Source organism: Megachile rotundata, chromosome 16 (genome assembly GCF_050947335.1).
Source record: "Megachile rotundata isolate GNS110a chromosome 16, iyMegRotu1, whole genome shotgun sequence".
Taxonomy (NCBI): Eukaryota; Metazoa; Arthropoda; class Insecta; order Hymenoptera; family Megachilidae; genus Megachile; species Megachile rotundata.
Window position 1 is genome coordinate 13,199,794 of NC_134998.1, and position 14,714 is coordinate 13,214,507.

At 50.6% G+C, this 14,714-nt stretch overlaps 1 protein-coding gene across 21 annotated transcripts in view; it reads left to right on the top strand.

The window, feature by feature from the left end:
* LOC100883165 (uncharacterized) overlaps nt 1-14,714 on the top strand; it is an 81,844-nt gene that overhangs the window by 61,906 nt on the left and 5,224 nt on the right. For 7 of the 21 annotated variants that reach the window (XM_076540790.1, XM_076540792.1, XM_076540793.1 and 4 more), the window contains 11 exons: nt 902-1,047; nt 1,869-1,922; nt 2,118-2,186; nt 2,795-2,884; nt 3,161-3,223; nt 3,633-3,858; nt 3,922-4,032; nt 4,107-4,214; nt 4,289-4,471; nt 4,574-4,673; nt 10,669-14,713. In XM_076540790.1, coding sequence (XP_076396905.1) covers nt 902-1,047; nt 1,869-1,922; nt 2,118-2,186; nt 2,795-2,884; nt 3,161-3,223; nt 3,633-3,858; nt 3,922-4,032; nt 4,107-4,214; nt 4,289-4,471; nt 4,574-4,673; nt 10,669-12,084 — 2,566 coding nt within the window. In that variant the 3' untranslated portion in view covers nt 12,085-14,713. Of the gene's footprint in view, nt 1-901; nt 1,048-1,868; nt 1,923-2,117; nt 2,187-2,794; nt 2,885-3,160; nt 3,224-3,632; nt 3,859-3,921; nt 4,033-4,106; nt 4,215-4,288; nt 4,472-4,573; nt 4,674-6,878; nt 6,932-9,889; nt 9,998-10,219; nt 14,714 lie in introns of those variants that run through there. The other 14 variants (XM_076540796.1, XM_076540801.1, XM_076540803.1 and 11 more) reach the window with 13 other exon arrangements.

A 14,714-nucleotide genomic window follows, 5' to 3' on the forward strand; every position in this document is an offset into this window, starting at 1 on the left:
AGATCCGCGGGACACGTACGCGGCTTCGCGTCCGCCGCGTTACCGTCCGATTCTCGATTAGTATACGAATGCGCTTGTGAATGCGTCGTCGTTCGTAGATTCGACGAGCCGTCGTTCACGGGGAGGAGCGCGAAACGGATACGTAAACGGGAACGATGAAAAGTGAAAAGCGCGCTCGCTTCTCTCGGGTCAAACTTTCCGCCGCGCCGCCTCGGTTATTTATACCCGCTGCCGATCGACCGGCTGTTCCTGCTCGATGACGTTCCACGATAAATACGCGGCGTCCTTTCGAGTCGATCGATCGACGTTCGACGTCCGCGTCGATTCCATTGACCCTAGGGTGGCGGCTCGTTCGTTCGCCTCGAAGCGCGCCATTTATTTTCCCTCGCGGCTCTGGGGAAAATACTCGCACACTCCCCGGAACGAGCGTCGTTCGTTCGATGCATGCGTAGTACGTATCGAGGCATGCAGGTAGGTCGAATTCGATAGCGAAATTGCCGGGAATCGAGTTACCGATTCGAGTCCGGCAACGTCCACCTACACCCTGTGTCCACGATGGAATTGTAAATCGATGGAATGTAAGCATGTCGATTAGCGACCGTAGAGAGAATGCGTATCGAGCGCTTGAATGTGTACCTGTACGGTGTACGTAGCGTCTTGTGGGAGAAGTTGTGTAGTCGTCGTCGTCGTCGTCATCGTCGTCGTCGTCGTCGCGTCGCGCCGCGTCGATTCCGTGTATACCAGCTGCATCCCATGGAACGCTTTTTGGAAGACGCTTTTAACCTCGATTAGATCCACGATTTGTTCTGTTCGATCCTCCATGTACGTTTAGCGGGAATGACAAACGGATCGTTCGCGCGTATCTGTTCGATTCTAATCGGTTGCTCGTTCGTTGCTCTAGGATAAGAGTAGAACACATGGAGAGACAGCTGGCCAACCTGACGGGCCTGGTGCAGAAGGCTCTGACCCACGCGCCGCACACCAGTCCATCGCCGCGAGACTACTTGCAAGTTCCCGCGGGACGCGATCCATACGCGAGAGGACCAGGTACGTTCTCCTTTTCTTTCGCCTATCGGCCATAAATGTCGGCTATCGAAACGTCTCTGCTCTTTTCTCGTTAGACGCGCTATCTCCGGTTTCTCTCTTCTCTGCGAAACAGATTCTGTCCCTTGATTTCCGCGTAGTTTTTCTTTTCCGCCCGTCGTCGACCCTCGACTATAGCCCCTTCACGCCCACCCTTGTTTTCTCGGTCTCTTCGGTTTCCGGCTTCTCCGATTCGTTTCGACGAGAAAAAGAGACCGTCCACGCGACCGGAAGAAGACGAGACCGAAACAAAAGGTCGTCGTCGAAACGAACGCGAGCGTTCGCTTTCGACTCGATCTTTCGTCGCATTTAGACACGCTAGAAGCGTTAGCTCGTTTCGTTCAAGAGATTTTATTCTGCGACGCTTTACCGCCTCTGTCCCGTTCTCTCTTGCGTGTATGTTGGTACCACCCCTCGCTTTCTTCGTCGTACGATCGTTCGTCGTTTCCACGCGTCTCGTTCGTCGTGACTTTTCTTTCGTTTCTCTTTTAGAAGACATCTCAACCTCGATTCCGATTCGCCTCGATCGGAGCGTCGACGGGACGCGCGCGATTCGTCGCCGCTCCGCTCGAGTAGCGAATCGTGCAAACATAAATGTGATTTATGCGCCAGCGGTGGTACGACATTCCCGGCGTCGAGATCGACGATAAACTCGTGAACGAAATCGACGAAAGCGTCGATGGCTTTAGCGCGACGTACCACCGCCGGCGAGCGTAACGCGGTTAAAAGATTCCTGATACCCTGCTGTACAACTGCTTTGTTATTCCGATTGACGCACACACCAGGCGCCGGGGACGAGTTCGACAAACACTCTAGCTCCAGCTCTGCCTCATTGCCAGGTGTGTCTCTTCATTTTCTTCTATCTTCTATTTTCCTTCGAATCACTGTAACCGCCTTTATACGTATACGTATAAATTTATACTATATACATATTTACATAATATTTATTACTTACACGTGATCGTATACATTTTATAATAGTGCCCTACGTTTTACCAGTGTGATTAAAACGGTTCTCCTTTGTAAAATTCAAGTGTCTCAACCTGCCGTTACAGATGACTCGTACTTAAGGACCGACGTAAAACCACCAAAATTAGGCAAAGGTGCGGTTCGCAACAAGTTATCTCATGGTACACGTGCTGCACCAGCGCATGCATCGTCGTATTTTACGTTTATCGTTGTCCCTGTAGCACCGCACTCGCCCCGATCTCCCGCTCTCCTCCCTTTCTTCGTTTCTTCGCTTTTCCCGTTTCTCTCGTTTCGCCTACTTTCTCTCCCGCGCTTCCATCGTTTTTGTACCGTTCAAGCACGATTTTCCGACAACGTTTCGCGTCGACCTCCTTACTTTCTTCGTCCCCATCGCTTTCGAGTTACGTCGCTCGACCGCGTTCGCCCGTTTCAAACATCCTTAACCTCTATCGGTTTTTTTTCCGTTCTTCCGCCATCGCTTTCTTTCCTACTCTTCTTTTTCTCTCTCCCCCGCAACGTCTCCGCTTCGAGTCGGAAATTAATTTAGAGCTTACGGAGCACGCTTATACCCCCTTCCAATGATTGCATCGAACGCGAACGTTTGTTCGTATCTCGCCTCTTTTGCACTCTTTCGTTTATTTCCGTTGATAAGTTTGCGGGACGCACGCTATTTCGCTGTCCTTACGAAAACAACCTAGCGGCACGAAATCACAAAAATATCGTTGATCAACCTCTATTACAGACAAGTCGGTGTCGTTCGAAAAGTCAGTGTCCTTCAGCGACGATCCACCGGACATGAACTCTCCCAAACAGCATTCCCCGCAGCACGCAGGTAACGGTTACGATCGCACGTTACGATTCTCTCGAACGCACTCTTCTCATAAAAAATCGATCTTTTGCACGAACGAGAGACGATGGAGCAACTGCGCCGCGTCTCGCAATTCCCGATCGATCCGTTCTAATTCGTCGTAATCTTACGTTGCTCCATCGTGTCTCGAGCACCACGGTATTTTAAGCGACCCGACGAGATTAACGAAAACCTTGCCGGCTACTTGATACTAACGCAATAATCTCTAACGACTTCTCGTACAATGCCTTCCACGACTAGCGGACACAAAACCAACGAAACCGGCGATCAAATCCTCCACGTTGCCGAGGATGTCTTCGCAAGGTAAAGCCGTCTCAGTGTTTTTTAAGCTTCTCTCCCTACGCGTCGTCGCCTTCCATCCTCCGTTCCTCTCATTCCTCTGTTCGTTTCGTTCGGTTTTTGGTCCGCGATCGTACTACGCTTTCGCTCAGGTACGGTGTTCTTTCTTTGTACGTTTCTTTCTCTCCTGGACCATCATCCTCGCGGCGCACCTTTCCGTCCGCGCGATCGAGTCGAGAAGCACCACTCCTCGACTGGATCGCACCTACAGATAATCAGCAGGTAAACGCGATCGGACCATCCGTTCTCTCCGTTTTTCCTCTCGTCTCTCGGCTTTCGTCGTTGGTCCGATAAGCTCGTACGCGCGCGATGTGTCGTCGCGTGTAGCGTCGAACGGAGCCGTCCTTACCGAAGCTGGACCGAATGGTTTCAGAGAGGGACAGGCATAAGCCGACTCCGCCGCCGAAACCGGCGGCGCTGGTCGCCGGTCAATACGTTTATCGAGACCTGGCTTTAACGCCGGAAATGTACAATCAGCTCCGAGGCTTGCAGAAGAAAGCGAAGGATCTTAGGCAGGAGGTTCGAAATTTGAGACGCATGTCTCAGGCACAGGCGCACACCATACGGGAGACCATTCTGGACACGTTCATCACGATCAGGTACGCGTCTCGTTCGAGAATTTCGACAACGGGACGAACGTTACTGATTCTCGTCGATTGCAGGGCCATGTTGCTGTCGTGCGGAGACGCGGCTTGGGACGCGGAAAAGATTCGACTGAGCCGCGAGGAGGACTTCTACAGGCAGGAAATGCTGAGGCTGGTAAAAGATCTGACGTGAGTGTTCTCTCGAGTTTTATTTCCCTCTTTTTCCTCCCCGTTCGAACGTGAAACCAACGTTACGATTTCAGCGAGCTGGAAAACACGGTGGAGGAACTGCGCGGCAACGTGATAAACAGAAAAACGAGGGTAAACATGTCGGACGTGGAGAACATGGCCTTGATAATGAGCAAATCGAGGTGAGGAGCGACGAAAGAACGGGTCGACCCGCGAATATCGAACGCGATCAACAGGCGCGAACTTGTCGTTTCAGCAAAACGGTGGCCGATCTGAAGGTGCGATTCCCGAGTCTGCTGGAGTGTATGAAGGGTCTGCTGAGCTCGGAAATGGAGATGGTGGTAAGGGCGGAAAAGTTCCTGAAAGAAGAACCCGAACGACTGGAGTCCGTGGTGAAACGTTGCAAAAAACTCACCAGTACCCTCGTGACGCTTAAACGGTACGTAAGTCGCGTTTCGAGTAATCGGCCGTTTATCGTTTACCGTATACGATGCGATGATCGTTGTTACTAATCGAGGAACGCCGTTGGTGTGTTACGCAGCTTGGCGTCGGTGCAAGAGCAGCGATTACCAAACGCGGCGACGAGCGTAGACGCCGAGGAGACGCCGCCGATAACTCCTACTTCCGCTCAACATTCCAAGGTAACGCTTCGATAGCCCCGCTCGCTCGCTCGCCGCTGTCTTTTGTTTCTTTTCTATTTCGGTTTCTTTCTCTTTTTCTCTTTCTCTCTCTCTCTCTCTCTGTCTCTCAGACTCTCTCACTGTCTCTGTCTAACTCTGTCTCTTCTTTCTGGACTATCGATTTATCCTTCCGCCGATTTATTTATCCGTTATCCGGTTCTGTTCGACGCCCACCTATCCGATATCTCTCCCTGCATGTATTTCTTCCCGTAACCTGGACCATCGTCCCTATCTAGTTTGTCGCGCTTTCAAAACCTATGCCCCCTTTTGAGAAGGAAGAAAACAAAAATAAAAGGAGAAGCGTTCGATACACGAGAACGTCGGTGGACGCTTCTTCGATAAATCTTTTCGATCCTCTGCTCCTCGGAGCAATCGAGAGTCGAATGTTGCCGCGCGAGCCCGAGTCTCTCGGAACAGTTCGTTCGCGAATTTTCAAAGCGGACGCAGAGTCGCGTCGAACGGTCCGATCCACGCTTCGTAGGTCTTGGCCAAAACCGAGTAAAACGATCGTGGTATCGTTGCAGCGACTCGCGCGCCTCGAGTCTGACCATCGCTTACCCCGTATCCTGTTAAATGCTAAAAAGCGCATGCTACGAGTGACGTAGAACTTTGTCTACACGCACACACACACGTATTTATATACTACTTTGGTACACTGGTATACGTAGTCTCTCGTACAAACGCGTTCGTACGCCGTGCCATGTCGCGAAAAACTTTCGTCGGTGGCTAAAATTAGTTCTCGGCTCGTATCCGGGAACGATTTCGTTTCTAACGTCCTCGTTCGCTTTCTAACGTCCGGTTAGAATCTCGGCATCGATCGCGGTAGCTTATCGCGCTCGCGAAATTTCCAGGATTTTCGAAATTTCAAAATCCCCGACCGTCGACTCGCTCGCTCTCTATCTCTCTTTCTCTCTCTATCTCTCTCTCTCTCTATTTCTGCCTATGTCTATCTCTCGATTTCTCCGTTTCTCGATGCTTATCGTTCTCGGTACGCGAGATCCAACGTAAACCTTTCCTCGAGCCGAAAAGACCGGCTCGAACGAGACCGTTCAGAGACACAGAGTCGGTCGGTGCGTGACTCGTTCGAAGAACGTCTTGGACCGGCGAAAGTCATCGCGCGGCGATCTAACGCGATTCGTTCCGCGAAAAAAGGATTATTGGACAAATACTTCTCTCCGATCGAACCGAGAAACCCGAACGCGTTTCTCCGCTTAGTCCAACGAATCTTCCTCCAACTTGCGTCTCTCTGCGCGACATGGACCTTTCCACCCCGATCAACCCCCCCTACAACCAATACTTTCAATGTTTGCTGTGTCCCGATAGCATAGATATTTTTTATACGTTTAGCAACGCATGGTGTGACAAAACCGAACTCGGTCGTCGACGCTCCACGGAGAGTCCGTCGTTGAAAACGATTTTCTCTCCAGCCCGTTCTCGTTCTTTCTCTTTCTATTTCTCTTTCTCTTTAATCTGTCTCTCTCTCTCTCTCTCTGTCTGTTTCTCTTCCGTCCCTATGGCCACCCTCCTCGCAACCGAGCGCGACGACCGCGTTTTGTCAGATCATGATCAGTGTTAGTTGTGTGACTTAAGGAAAACGAAAAATCTGCGTCGCGACGAGAACGAGACGAGCGTTTGTTCCCTGTATCTCTCTCTGTCGCTGTTTGCGTATATATCTCTCTGTCCGTCTCTCCCTCTCTCGTTCGCGATAGAGACGAGCCGGTCGGCAACAGGAGGCTGACCGCGAGGCAGCGACGACGATCCTCCTCGTGGCCGTCCCTCGATCCGCTGCCAGCCGTCTCTCGATCTCTCTTTTGCCGTCTTTTCGACGATACGAGCGAAGCGAGAGGTTCGATCGGCTCTAACGACTCATCTTTACTCGTTGTATATCGTTCAGTACGAGAATCGCAAGCGACGCGGGTTACGCAAATTAACGAGAAAAAAAAAATGAACAATAATATCTGGATAAAAGTAAAAAGAAATAAGACGAATATAGAAAAGAAAGCAGTCTCGTATAGCGGCCATGAAACTGTTGCTACTATTTATTAAAGAAATATATCTGTATATATACGTATGTATATTTCTCTCTGTCTCTGTTTTCCTTTTTTACTAAAACCTCTAAACGTAGGTTACAGGCTACAGATAGTGAAAATGATATTAATTTTTTAGTATGGCTGGAAGTGGAGTACTAACTTCAAGGAGGCCATACAGACCAGTCACGAGTAATTTTTTACTGATTCATATTTATAAATTATTAATTATTATTCTTATTCTTCTTATTATTATTATTATCATCATTTCATTATCATTATCATTATATCATTATATCATTATCATTATCATTATTATGATTACCATTATCATTATCATTAATATTATTATCATTATCATTATTATTCTGTACTATTTTATATATACTATACACGTACATGTACACACGCGCGCGCACACACACACATACATATATATATATATTTATTCGTACACACATCACACCCTGTATACATTTACACTTATACAAGTATACGTACACGCGCCCACGCGTGATTATATAATACACGTGCCACGTACAAGCGTGTAACCCTTTTTGTCGGTATGATGTCTGCCGCACATATCGTTATATCGTTTATAGCTGTTTATCCGTTACGACGCTCGAAGCATTTTGCCAAATTCGCTGAAATCGATTATCTTTTTTACGCGATAAGAGCACCGACAACGGTTCGAATCTTTCCGTAAAGTTTGGCCGAATTCTTCGAGGGATTCGCGGCGCGAGTCCTGCCGTCGTTGCTCTGCATCTATCGTTAGCCGAAGAACAGAGAAATTCGAATCGTCGAGATCGCGAGAACCGCGTTGAAAAGAAATTTTCCGCGTTAACGTCGACGACGAACCGCGAACTTGCCCTGTCCTCGTACCATCGAATCGCGCTGTTTTTTGCATCTTACCGACACACACAGACAAACACATCTAGAGCTTTATGATCGTTTTCCCGCTATTTTCTCCCAGCGCTTCTGAAAATATCCGATGCGTATATCTATCGGCAAACGAAAGTATGAAAAAAGAAAAAATAATAAAGACACGCGATGAAAAGGAAAGAAAAGAGATGAAAAGAAAGAAAATTGATACGCGACACGCACGATACTTTTTGCTACGAGATTCGAGTACGCGCAACCCCCGGCTATGCTACGCGCTGCGAGCTCTCACTTTTGGCCTTCTCGCAAAACCTCCACCTTTATCACTCACTTATACTCTTGTATTTACAATCTATACTACTCTCTAGATGCATTCGTTTTTACGATGTTTTTGTCTCCTTAGTTTTCTCGAGCGTCGTTCGAGTCTCGGTCTCGATAGCGCGCCGTCGAGCGAGCCAGCTCGAGAGAAGGTTGGACCGCGACGCGACGCGACGCTCTCGACGCCCCGGCTCCGTGCCGAAAGAAAGAAAGAAAGTAGTCGCGATCTCGCCTCGTCAGACACGCTCGTTCCAATCCATTTCTTATAGTAAGGTGTACTTGCGTATCTCCGTCGACCTCCGTCTCTCTGTTCTCGACACACGAGGTTTACATTGGATCTTTGTTCGCCTTAAAATCCGAGAACAAGACCACGACGAAACCGCGTTCGCGACGAGGACGTTGCGCCGGAAGAAACGTCGTCGTCCGCGAAGGCGCGCAAACATTTCGTTCCCCTGCTTCTTCCTTTTCGCCCTCATTCGACAAGCGTCATCGCGTTACGTACCGTACGATCTCTGGGAACTAAACGGAAACGATTTCCACGCTCGCACCACGAATCGGCATTCGCGCCACCTCATTTTCTTGAAAAACTTTATCGAATCGCGAACGGCTCGATCGATTCGAGAACGCGCGCTCGTCGAGCCGTTCGATGGAGAATCATTCTGCACGCGCTTCTGCGTACGTCGTACGCGCACGATACACGACGAGTAGGCGATCTCGTTCGCCGTCTTTTTTTTCTTTTTTTTGGAAAAAAGTCTAGATTTTGCAGCCATTCGAAACTTTTCGTACGTCGTCATGCATCTTTCACCTTCCGAACCCTCGTCTTTTTTTCTATTTTTTTTTTCATTTCATTCACGAGAATGCACGACACCTTCGCGTCAACACGTCGCTTTCGATTCTTGTAGAATTTGGTTCGCAGCTCGTCGCACCCTTTTGCATCACCGTCCAAATTTTCGTTCACCCTGCCCCGCGTCCCTTTCGGACGGACGGATCGATTCGACGTTGTTCGCTTTGTACGATACACGTATTTTGTAATACACACGCTCCTTTTCTATTTTTCTTCCTCTCTCTTTCGCTCTCTTTCTCTTTCTCACACACTCTCTTTCTCTCTCTCTCACTTTTTCTCTCTCTGTCTGTCTCTCTCTTTCTCTCTCTCTCTCTCGTGCGCGCTGTATCTCTCTATCTTTCTGTCTATCTATATCTATCTGTCTGGCTATCTATTTTTCTGCCTCTCTGTCTCTATATACTGGGCATAACGCGAGCGCGCGTACGCGCGGACACTTTGGCGCGCGTACGGGCGTCTCTCCGACTCTCGAGTCCGTAAAATCGTTATACTCTGCCTTACTATAAGGATTGGACCGAAGGTTTTGACCGTGTATCTCTGATTGGCCAACTTTTTCGTACATTACTTTACAATTTTTTCCTTTTTTTTTCTTTTTTCGACAATCACTCGTCTATACTCGAAAGCATGTTTCTTCGCGCGTACGCGAACAGAGACGAGACGCGCGCGGCATGCGTGTTTTCTGTATATATACGGTGTACACGCGTGCATGGGTGCATGCGTGCAAGCTTGCGAAAGTTGGTCGAAATTTGCCGTGCTGCACGTGTTCCAGTTTGGCGTTGTAAATAGCACTGCATGACGTTTGAAAGCTTCGTTTTTGCCGAACAGAAAGGATCGCGAGCGCGATCGCGAGACGTTCGTCGGGCAGCGAAAGCGTCGCGCCGCCTCGACGAGCAGCGAAGATCGCGATCGCGCGGATGCCCGAGAACGCGTCGCGACGCGTACGGCTTTCTTTCTCGCGCACGGACCGACGAAGAGAACGCGGGACGAGACGCGCGGAACACGGGTCGTCGGAATCGCCCGAGCAGCTTTCCTCCGGCCTCTGTTCCCAACGATCGCGACACGATCTGATTTTAGATTTTTCATTTTTCGTTTCTCTGTTTTTGTTTTTTAAGTTGACTAATACTGGACAACAATCGATGCCAAACGTAAAAGAGCCCCAAACGAGTACTGACTTGTAACACGCACAACGCACGCACAAAACGTATAACCCAGACCGCAGGTAACTATCTAACGGAATTCATTAATCAACGTATTAATATATATGTTTCCGATCGTCTTTTTTTTCTCTTTATTTTTTTTTTGTGCTCACGACTCATCGACTCGCGTCGTTCGATCGATCTCGCGTCTTCCGATCTCTCGGTCATCCCACTCGTTCGCCTACCTTCGCGTACATTGTATATATATGTATATACATATACGTATACATATATTGTTTTTCCTAGCTATCACGCTCTTTAGCCCTGGATCGCTCGCTCACCAAGTGTCTCGCTCTGGCACCTTGCATGCGAGTATAATAGCGAGCACTTGACCGTTCACCGCTGGCATGACGTAGACGATGAGCGGACGGTCGATGCGCGATCCGCGAGAAATCGTTCTCGACGCCGTCGGAAGTTGTTCTTCGTTGTCGGTTGGAACGCGTCGTCTCTCTTTCTCTGGTATATGGTCTTTTCCTCTGCCTTCGACTATTCGTTTTCGCGTACTCCAACTTCCGACGAGCGTTCAGGAACGCGACGCGGAGCGATTCGCGGGAAAGCGCCGCGGTCAGCTCCGGGTCGCGCGGACGGAGAGCGCCGCTGTACCGTCTCGTTCGTAGAGGAAGCGCGATGCGGTGCATAGAGAGGTTCGTTATCCTCGATAAACGTAAACGTAAACGTGAACCTGTCGAACGCAGGCAACTGCCCCTGTGCCAGCGGAACGCACTGTCGTGGGGTCAGCGAGCGTCATCGGGGGAGGGCCCCACGCTCTCGAGCCACCCGCCACCCATCAGCAGCGTCCGGAGAACGCACTCGACGCTTTGTTAGACGAGCTGCAAACGTTCTCGAGGCCGAGCTCGCAACTCGGTCACGTGGCAGCGCAGACTTCGAGCAGGGGAGAGGCGCCGGGAGCGGTGACGACGAGCGTCGGGACGCCGGCACGAGCGCCGTGCATCTCGGACATCGGAAGAAAAGGAAGCGTGGACTCGTCGAGCGGAACCGTGGTAGCGCTCGCGCCTGCCGGTCCACCGACCAACACCGGAGGGACTCTGCGCCGACTGCACTCGTATCCGTCTAGCTCGGACACGGACACCTCGCCGCCGATAGCGAGACTTCAGGTCTCGCTGCAGGATCAGCAGCCGAGCCTGCCCACGCTACCGCAAGGATTCGTGCCGGGTCAGAAACCACCGGTGCCGGAACGAAACGCGGAGTTGCTGCAACTCGCCACCGCCAGACGGGTTCCGCCGCCTCCGCCACCGCGTACCAGTTCCAGATCCCCGTTGGCTAGCCCCACCAGCCCTCAGCTACCACCTAGAAATCACTCTTGCAACTTGCAGACCGGAAACGCGACGCTGCGAAGACCACCGGCTCGCGGCACCCAGCCGATCAAGGAGGGCAAACCACCGATGGCGCTGCCGGCCGAAGCCGTGGTTCCCGCGTTGGAAACGGGACCGACGTTGTTGCACAACAACGGATCATCCACCTCGCAGTCCTCGGCGGTGTTGTCCACCAGCAATTCGAGTTCCTGCGAGAGCGTGAACTCGCAGGAAGGCTTGCAGAGCAAGAAGGGTAGACAGGAGCAGCTGGAACAACGACACCAGGAGCTGTTGCGCAAACAGAAAGCTCTGCAGGAACAGTACGCGCGGCTTCAGCAGCTACAGAGAAACACGGCCGGCCTGACGACCGTGCCGCCCGCGCCACCGGATCTCTTGAAGAAGACGGGCTCCGAGAGCAACCTGTTGGCCAAGATGGGCCTCGGACTGAGCGCCGCCAGTTCCGGATCTTTGACCAGCCTCGCGGCAAAACCGATCACCGCGGTATCTCAGGAGAGTTCCGTGGACGGTGCACATCGATCGCGACCGGAACAATCCGGCGAACAATCGCGCAGTACCGGCCCGTCCGTGAACGCGACGTCCGCTACGGTCACGGCCACGAACACTGTGTCCACCGCGTCCACCGAGTCCAACGACGTCGATCAAGTCTCGAATTCCAGCGCGATCTCGAACGGCGCCGCCGTCGCGACCGCGTCTACCGCCGCGGCATCGAATTGCGCCACCGCGAGCACGACCACCACGACGACCACCAGCAAGATCTACGAGACGGACATTCTGTGACCGAGACGTCGATTCTCGATCGACTCGCCCGTCGAGCTGGTCCAACGGATCGTTCGAGTCGTGCTCGCGAGTTAACGACGTTTTATCGCGATAACGAACGCGTCGAAAGCTCCTTTCGGCCGTAGGAAGACGATCTTATCGGAAGGAATATATTTCACGGAGGTATTAGACTGGCAAAGCGGATCGCGCGAACGCGCGTCCCCGCGTTGGATGGAAAGTAGGGTACACAGCGTAGAGAACTTAGCGAGTCACGCGTAATTTATAATATCGATTATCATAATTAACGATATAGTATTAGAATAATCGTAACGGGAAGCGCAGTCTCTGTCGGAACGCGTTATCCGGATGCGTAAGAGAGAAGGGAAAAAGGATCTTACCCCTTCGACGATCTCGAGCGATCGTTTAAACTTCGAAGAATCGCGAGAAGAGAAACGGATACGTCGCGTTAGAGGTCGAACTGCTTTTGGAGATCGAGTTCCTGTCCGAAAGACGAAGCTTACACGAGCCGAATCGACTCCCGGAGAGGGCGAGAAGCGAGAATCCTCGCGTCGTCGAACTTTCGCGACGATTGTGCCAAACTAGAGAAGAGGAGGAAGGAGAAAGAAACCGCGACTCCTTGCGGCGCTACTTTCTCGCATTTTCGACTCGACGAATTCCATTTTTTACCCGCGAGCAAACGGACGCGACGGCATTGCCGAACAATCCTCTGCACCCGTATAAATACTCATTGTATCCGCTGAAAATGAGAAGAGAAAACTGATATACATATATATATATAGGCGAGGAACGAGAGTTAGCTATCGTAAAGGAGCATTTAAACGAACCATAGGTAGACGAATGAATAAACGAGCGAGACGTCGTCTCGAGTGCGCGCGCCGACGTCGCGAATCGATACGGTCAAAGATCCGGTCAAACCATCAATTATTCCGCTCGGTACTCTCTCCGTATTTTTCTTGTCAGCACCGCACCGGCGCGGAAAATTTGCGCGCGTTTCTTTGTAGGTAGCTTCGAACGAAGAGGGAGGGAAACGAGCGCGAGCGAAAATGCGAAGAAGGGCGCGCGAAAATCCCGAGAGAACCGATCGATCGATTTCTCGACGGACAGAGGCAAGATTAAAAGGAACATTGCTCAATATTTACCAATCGGAACGCGACGAGTACATATATCGCGAGGCGTGGGCGGCGTTCGAAAACCGATTCTCGTTCCGATTTTACGAATATTCGCGTCGGAACAGTTACGCGAACTCCGCGAACGCCTCGTCGATGCAAAACCGTGAAACGTTCATTCCTAATTCGATTAGACGATCAATTAATTCGCTTGAATCGCGTCAGCCAAATTTCTGTCGCTTTCTCGCGAGACGCGTCGTCTCGCGGCGAACTCGTATCGTCGTCGTACGGAACGCGCGCAAAACTCGTTAACGGTTTACCACGGAGACTTATACGGGAAACGTTGGAAAATTAGGAAAAATCGAGCAACAGCTACAACGTGCTTCCTTCGATGCTCGAGAAGAATCCGAGGTACCTGCACGGATACGTACGTACGCGCGATGCGTATACGCGCGCCAGGCGTACGCGTGCGCGACCGCACATTCGCCACACGTCACTTATAATAATCTACACGCGCATACTTTGCTTCGCCGGGCCTAATAGCCGATAGATTCGAATCCGTGCTTCTCACATTTCTGTTCGTTTCCGTTGCTCGTATCGTTTGCCTCGTGATATGCATACTTTTCGCGGCGGTTTCCTTTTCTCGAGTCGAACGTCGTCTCGATAGCGAATTAGTCACGAGTTTCGTCTACCGTACGCGATCATCGTAATCGTGCCCTTATTTATTTTCTACGTACACCATCAAACGCATCTATATGGAAGTAATAATTAATATACGTATAAGGATAAGAGTAATGCGAATAAGATATGGATAATAACGATCGATCACACGGTATTCAGTTGCGAGCGTTCATCGAGAATTAAACGACGAACAGAAGAAAACTACGCGATCCCGACGAACGATCCCGCTCGTCGAACGGATCATCGAACCGCTGTATATCGTGTTTCGCGTACCACGGCAAGCTTAGGTACTTACACACTCACGCTCACATTCTCACACTCGCATTCACACTTACACGTACACGGGCAATCTACAGCCGCGTATCGTCGCATTTGTACAAAGCTGCTTCTTTCTATCCAAGCACCTACTTCGTTTCACGCTGATTCGATCGATCCCTTTCTCGTTCCTCGGTTTATATTTATCTACGACTGCCCGCTGTCCGCGTTTCTTTCGTCCGTTTTACCCATCCACCTATCCGCGAACACCTGTCTCGTCTCAGCCCTCGTTCCTTCGCCCTCTATCCTCGCTTCCCGAAGGGAACACCCTCGAATCCATTCACCTGTCCGTGCTACGACGAGCCGGAGCGATTACTCCTGCTCCCGAAAAAGTTGCGCGCCTATCGAGTTTGCGCGACGCAAAAGCGGGACCCGAATAAATTCTGTTTTCTCCGTCATGTTCGTTAGCCATAAAATGTTTTAATAATGTTTTCCGACGATCCTGTACGCCAAATCGAATTGACTTGTTACATTTGTAAATGTTTGTAAGTAACTATCACGTAATAAAATAATCGATTAATAACCATC